This window comes from Marmota flaviventris, chromosome 5, assembly GCF_047511675.1.
Source record: "Marmota flaviventris isolate mMarFla1 chromosome 5, mMarFla1.hap1, whole genome shotgun sequence".
Lineage (NCBI taxonomy): Eukaryota > Metazoa > Chordata > Mammalia > Rodentia > Sciuridae > Marmota > Marmota flaviventris.
The window spans coordinates 52,459,376-52,466,970 of NC_092502.1; the positions used below are offsets into that span (position 1 = coordinate 52,459,376).

General features: G+C 39.7%; 1 protein-coding gene across 1 annotated transcript; it reads left to right on the top strand.

The window, feature by feature from the left end:
• Positions 1-2,830: 2,830 nt before the first annotated feature.
• Znf474 (zinc finger protein 474) lies at positions 2,831-3,883 on the top strand. Its single transcript, XM_071611844.1, has one exon. The coding sequence runs from the start codon at positions 2,831-2,833 to the stop codon at positions 3,881-3,883; it is 1,053 nt and encodes a 350-aa protein (XP_071467945.1).
• The last annotated feature ends 3,712 nt before the right edge of the window (positions 3,884-7,595 follow it).

Sequence of the window (7,595 nt, forward strand, 5' to 3'; positions counted from 1 at the left end):
CACGCGGCCTCCTTGGGCAAACTGGGCTCTGAGTCCATTGTCAAAACAGAGTGAACAGTCATCACTGATCTACTGCACTCCCCACCCCCCGCCTACCAACTCCACCCCTGGCTGGTTATGTACATTTTTTCTTCAGATGCTTGTGAAATCAAGAAAAGCATCTGTATTGCACTTCACGTAAGAAAAAAATCATCTAAAAAACCACACATATAGCAAAATAAAATGATCTCTTCTACTTGAGGAAATATCCTGTCTTCTAGAACCCCAATCTCTCTCTTCTGCTTTTCCCATCTGTGCCCTCTCCCTGCTCCTCCTTTTTGACTCTTTCTTCTCCTAAAGGGGAACATAAAGACTAGTAAGAGCTTAGTTACACCCTCCCTTGAGGCATATGAATAGTGCATTTAAAAAGTGATCAAAACTAAAGAGAAGAAGCTCTGTTGGTGGAATTTAGGCAGAATAAATAATGGAAAGAGCCACATATTGGAGCCAAAGAGAACTGGAATTGATTCCCAGTTCTGTCATTTAGAAACTGTCTTGGGTGAGTTACTTGTCTTTTCTGAGTCACAGTTTGTTTATAAAAAAAAGTTGAAATAATAATACCTGCCTCATCATGATTTGAGAATTAACGGAAATTATGTATATGTAAAAAAATTAGTGCGGCATCTGGCACGTAAATATTACTCTCTTACCTCATCAGAAAAGAAATGTAGGAGTGTTGGGGTGAGTTATGGGGTTTTTTCAGTATTCTAATCTTCTGGGAACAGAATTGACAGCTGTGTGTGTGTGTGAGAGAGAGAGGGGTGGGGGAGAAAGGAGGGAGGGGAAAATAGTTTAGAAGAAAGGAGGTAATTTGATTGCACTGATTTTTTTAATCTGTCTTTTTGTGAACTTTTGGCGTTGTTGCTTCCTGGTATCAGAGAAAATGGGAAACTAAATCATGAAGTCCTTGGTGAACAAAAAATCAGAGCAAATGAAAAAAAGTAGTTTTGGGGTTACTTTATGAATATGCTGATAAAATCCCAGTGAAATCTTTTTACCCTATTCCTTATGTTCTTTGGGCTTACTTTCTCTTCTGGATGGTACTGATACTTCAAGTGGTAGTTCTCTCTGAGTTTCATTTTCTATGCTGGCCACTGTGTTTGGGGCCAACACATTCTTTTGCCACATGTGTTAATATCACTGTCTTAGGATCTGTCAAAATGAAGAACAACTTCCTTCTCTGTGCCAGACCTGATTTGATACTCTGAACTGCAAAGATTCAGACTTTTCTTGGCATCAAAATATAGGAGCTGGGCTCAGATCTCACAGCTCTATTTTGTTCCTTTTAAACCTGATACCCTGTGTTTCCATATTACTATTGCTGGGTACTTGCTCTGCCTGAACTTTTGTGTTTGCTGTGGTACATGGGGTCTAGCCTCAGATCAGGTGCTTCTCTCACCAAGATCTGAATGCATGCTTTTGAGTCTCTAACCCTGATCTGGGTCACACAGAAAATGAACAAGTTTTAAGACTTCTGAAAATTTTCTTTTTTGGGCTAGATTGACAACTCATGGTAAAATTTACTTATGACTTCCCCAAGATAAAAAACTATTTAGGCTTTTGCCCATAATGAGATCTTATCTTCATCTTATTGGTTCTTTCTTCTGGTTCATTAGGGAAAAAACAATGGCTATGTTTTTTATAAAAAGTATTTGGACCTGATATGGTGGCACATGCCTATAATTCCAGTAGCTCAGGAGGCTGAGGCAGGTGGATTGTGAGTTCAAAGCCAGACTCAGCATTTTAGTGAGGCCCTCAGCAACTCAGCGAGATCCTATCTATAATAAAATATAAAAAGAGCTGGAGATATGGCTCAGAGGTTAAACCCCTGGGTTCAATCCTGGTACCAAAAAAAAAAAAAAAAACATTTGGAAGACATACATATACAAAACAAGAAAATAAAGAATGATGCATAAAGATAGAGCACCAAACAACATCTGGGCATAGAAGATGAGCAGATATACCCCCAGGATTCCTCACTGCAGGTCCATGGATATTCAAGAAGTCTGCAATACTATTGTATCTCAATTAAAATGCACATCACAACTAAAAATATTGGACAAATTTCAACAACATTGGTTTCATCTACAATAATGAAAATTCTTTTTCTTTTGCTTTTACAAGAAGTCCATAGGTTTCATAGAAATGTCAAAGGATCCATAGCACTAAAAAGTTAAGAATTCCTGAGGTAGGAAGTTTGTATGTTACTTTGCATGATCTGCTGATTTCATTAATCTAATTTTCACAGTTCTTAGTTTTCTCTTCTGTGGTCTTCTCACCCTGAACTCGGCCTCTTAGTTTGTGCCATCTGTATCTGCAGTATACAGCATTTGTCAATCTTTCTTTGGGCAGAACATTTCTTTCAACATAGTAACAGTGCAATTCATAAATAGAAATTTTTTTCATATTTATTTTAATGTTTATTGAATAAATCATGTGTGCTGATTACTGTGCTAGCCAAAGAGGATACAAGTCCAATTAAAAACAGTACTGCCCTTTATCACTTATGATCTCAGGGGTGTGTATGTGTGTGTGTAATAACTTCTTTATTTATGTTCCCACCCTACCTCCACAGATCTTGGAGACATCTGAGGTTTCATGGGGACTTTCCAACATTCCAGACAGCGGCCCTGCAATGAAGCTCTGAGTCATGGTCTTTGGGCCTAAGGTACTGTCAACAATATGGAAACCCAGGACAGCCAACCTCATTCTAAGTCTTCACTCTAAGCAAAAGCCCAGAGTGAATCTGGCCTCAAATCAGAGCAAGCTCTAGAGAAAACCTTCTTTGTTAATGGAAAGAGAAAAGAAGGAAAGGATTTCCAACGAATTGCAACAAACTTTCCACCACTCAAAGGAACCTACCTTCCTCATCAACCAAAGCATCCTATTGAGTGACACCCATTTTAGCCTTTTGCCAGAAGCAGAGTGTGTCAATCCTAGGGAAAAAATAAAGACAAATGCTCAGAAGAGTAGACCTGGAACAGTGATACTATCAAAACGGCCAATTAGGAGCACAATGTCGGAAAACCAGCTGAGCCTCCCTGTGATCCCATCCCGCAGGCCTGGATTCCGGGTCTGCTACATTTGTGGCCGAGAATTTGGGTCCCAATCACTAGCCATTCATGAACCCCAGTGCTTGGAGAAGTGGCGTATTGAAAACAGCAAGTTGCCCAAGCACCTGAGGAGGCCAGAACCCTCCAAACCTCAGCCTCTCGGTGGCAGTGGGTCCTACAGTCTTACAGCAGAAAATGAGGCAGCATTTCAGAGTGCCCAGGCTCAGTTGCTGCCCTGTGAGTTTTGTGGCCGCACCTTCCTGCCAGATCGTCTCCTTGTTCACCAGAGAAGCTGCAAGCCAAAGGGTGAAGGTCCCAGAGTACCAAACCCCAACAATTCTGATGATCTTCCCAGCCCCAAGAAAGCTTCTAGTGGTATCCCAGCCCGACCAAGGACTCTCATCTGCTATATTTGTGGTAGGGAATTTGGCACACTCTCTCTTCCTATTCATGAGCCCAAATGCCTGGAAAAGTGGAAAGCAGAAAACGACAGGCTTCCTAAGGAGCTCCGCCTGCCACTCCCACAGAAGCCTCAGCCCCTTCCAACTGGATGGCCCAGCCAAGAGGAGTCAAGTCAAGCTCAACTTGTTCCCTGCCCAAACTGTAAACGGACTTTTGCCCCAGATCGCCTTCTGGTGCACCAGAAGAGTTGCAAAGCTCAATCCAATGGATCACAAGTTCAGAATTTGACCTTAGGAAGTAAAGATGGCCTAAATGCATCCACTAATTCCAAGCATCAAAAGAACATGGCAGCACCCAGTGTGACTGATAAGGTAATTCATGCCATGTAAGATGCATTAGGTGTATCTGGGGATACATTCAGCTTCTAAGGGAATAAGAAAAAACTGTTCCCTAAATCAGTCATCTCAGCCCCTAGGATGGTTTATTTCAATGTCTTATTTCTGCCTCAATGCAGCCTGTCCAAGTTGATCCCCTGTGGACTCTGGGGGCAATATCTCTCTTGACAAAGTAGACCTAAGAACACCCTTGCCTGGTGGGTTCATATTCCTCTTCAATTCTGCTGCCTAAAAGAGATGGACTTCTTTCTTCCCTGATCCCTCATACCAATTATCCCTGGGAGAGAGTGTTATTTGAAAATGAGTCATTAATGCTGTGTCTACATTACAGAGATATAATTCCCATTCCAACAGCCAATATTTATTGCTGGTTTATTTTAGTCATCTACCTTAGGAATTCATTTTTGGCAATGTTGGGTTATGCTGAGTTTATCTTACTAAAATAGAATCTATGTCAAAAACCTCAAATGACTTTAGCAATAATTAAACACTGAAGCACTTGCAGAAATACACATGCCCTGCAAATACAACATTCTTATAACACTTACACAACTATAATAAATGGGGGTTTAACCCCAGCATAGACATTGAAGCAACTAGATATATGTTTATGGTTCTAGGAGGTGCTTAATCCCACTGTTGCTCTATATTCTGTGTGTGGACTGATCACAGGGTCCTGACCCCTGACTTTAGTCACTAAATATGTACCTCCAGGTGTCCCCAACTTGTATGGTGAAGAATTCTTGGACTTTTACCTGGGGTCTCACCATCAACCAGGATTGGGTAGGGATGTCAATCAAAGTGGCTACTATAAGATAGGATAAGGTCCATGCTGTTTGTCCTGTCATTAAACCAGGGAATGGATGCACTGTCTGTGTCACACCTTACACAATATCAAATTATAATACGAGATGGCAAGGATTTTTTTCCGTGGCTTGTTTCTTGAATGCCCAGTATTCTGAAATTCTCCAAACCACAGCCTCTGCAACAGCAGTTCCTACAGTCTTCAGGCAGCAAATAAGTCTATAAATTGACCTTTGGGGCAACACAAATTACTCAAGCTGTTGTAAAAGATTAAGCCAAACAAATGAAGATGACCCTTTATTTAAAATCCAACTTTCTTTAAATTATTACTTTGGGGACTTTCTAGTCCTTGTTCTTAAATTCCATGTTTAAAATGAAATGATTATGGAATTACTGGTTTAGGAGATTCCAAGATAATGATTCTAAAGGTGGAATCAGACTAATGAGCTGGGTTAAGTTTTCCAATGAACATTGGGGTAGGGGCTGGTACTGTCTAGCTTCTTTGTATAATGAAACCCCAAGCTTTTTAAATGTGGTATGGATTTCAAGTTGGTCTCATAAACATGATCTGTTTTCCCCATCTTCTGGCTGTTGCTTTTCTTCCAAAATGTGTGGGGTCTGGAATCAGAGAAAAAGAATCTGCATCTCATGGCTGCAAATCAGAAACTCCCTTAGCATTCTAACTTGCAGCCCTGTTTCTTGATTGTATGCATTTACCTCAAATGTTCTCATTACAGATCTAGAGATAGGGAGGAGTGTGGTTAGGACTCTTGTGCTTGTTGTTGTAACACATACTTTATGCTCTAAGACCGGAGCCAACAGGCTGAGCACAACATGTACTCTCTCAGTCATACTCCTAAAAGAGGCTGGCTGGGCCCACAGTGTCACAAAAACACACCTTCCTGACTCACCCAGTCGTCTGGAGGGGAGAATGTCAGAAAGAGGACAGTGATAGCCCTTTGGTGACTTGTACATTTCGGTAAGTTGAGTAAGGCCATATAGAGGACATTGCCATATCAACATGTACCCAACCCTGCTCTCAGGCTGAAACCCATGTATCATTGGGAAACTAGCACCCACCACTGTCAAATGTGTGCTGGCCTGTTAGGGATTCATACAGGCATCGGTGGAGGGCATAGAAATTTCATCCAACTTAGGGTCCCCTTAGTTGCCAGAATTGAAACAAGCTTGGGTTAATTAAAATGGAAGAAATTTAGCCAGGTACATAATAGTAACCCCAACAACTTGGAAAGCTGAAGCAAGTACGAGGCCAGCCTGGGCAGTTTAGCAAGATCTTATCTCAAAAAAAAAAAAAAAATTGAAAGGGGTGGAGTTGTAGCTCAATGTTGAGCACCCCTGAGTTCCATTTCAAATAATAAAAAAAAGGAAGATATTCCTAGGCTTCAGAAAAGCATAGATAGTTTAAGCATTGAGCTCCCTGGAGAAGATGCTTGTCATTCCACAGTGCTTTCAGCACAAAACCTTTCCTTCATAGTGTAGCATTCTTTTTCCATTGCAATTTAACCCGGTGGAAGTTTTTCTTTCTTTGTACCATTCAAAAATCTACATAGTGCTGTGAATCTCTTGTTTTCCATAAAAAGCATTACCCTATAACATTATTAGATTTCAAAATTGCATCTCCCCATGACAGATAACTTTTGGCTGAATGCTCAGGCATTCCTTTGTACAATTCAATGTCTACTTCATTTCTTCTCTTGTCAATTGGAGCAATTGTCCTCTAGAACCCTTGATCAGACTTCAGATTAGAATCACCTGTCTTACCTAATATTCTCAAGGTTCCCTCAACCTGAATTGAACTCAGGTGAGGGAAATGGCTTTTTTTTTCTGAATTATGATTTTACTACTTGGAAACAATTTACTTCAGTTGGGTGACAATGACTGTTTTGCTGGCACAGTGCATTGCCCTTTGTGTAGAATATTCCTGCAACACAGTTTGGCTCCATTCCCTTTGACACAGATGCTCCCATTATCCTTTGGTCAAATCTGAACACAAATAAATGCTGATAAAACAAGCTCACCTCCAAGATCTCAGAAGGCATTTTCTTTGCCCTAAAACCACATATTAGTTTGAATTTGTCCCACTGCTTATCATCTGAAATATAGGCCAAGTTTACTCTTCTAATCTCACAGCAAGGTTGTGAAGGAAACTAACAGCATTTAAGAGGAATAGAACCTGGTGTGAATTTGTATTTAAAGGGTGTGGCTGTTCTGGGACTGTTGCTCTCCCCACTATTTGGTAAAGCATTGAGCTACTTTTCTTTCCTCTGAAAGAGGAAAACTCTGGATGAACAGTATCCAGTTTAGCAAGATTTAAAATGTGATATTAATGTCAAATGAAATTTTGACATATAATATAGAAAATCATAAATTATTATTTTAAATTTTAATGTTTTATCTATTTAATGAGATTTGATGTTTATTTAGTAAATGATTTCCTAAGCTATACTGAGGAATATAATAATAGAAGTCATTATTACTTCTTATTTTATGATGAATGAATAAATGGACCCTTTATTTTAAATCCAATTTTCTTTCTTTTTTGTTTTATTGCTTTAGAAACTGGTTAGTCCTTGTTCATAAGTTCCATGAAATGGAATGTCAGAAGCTGTTGGTAATCTATTCTTTAGCTTTAGAACCTTTCAGAATAATGAGAACACAAATTGACAGAGTAAAATAAACAACGGCCTTTTCCTAGTTAACTATGTATTAGTTAGGTAATGCTAGGGGTAATTTTCTTGGGATTTGCTGGTAACACATGAAACATTGTCCTTAAAACAAATCCTGCCCTTTATTGCTAAATAGGCATGTTTTTCAAAGGAACACTAACTTTTCTACAAACAATTGTCTCTCTGAATGTAGTTTTAAGCTCCTCTTGGCATCC

Coding starts and splice junctions, on each gene's coding strand:
- Znf474 (XM_071611844.1), top strand. CDS start 2,831: ATGGAAAGAGAAAAGAAGGAAAGGATTTCCAACGAATTGCAACAAACT.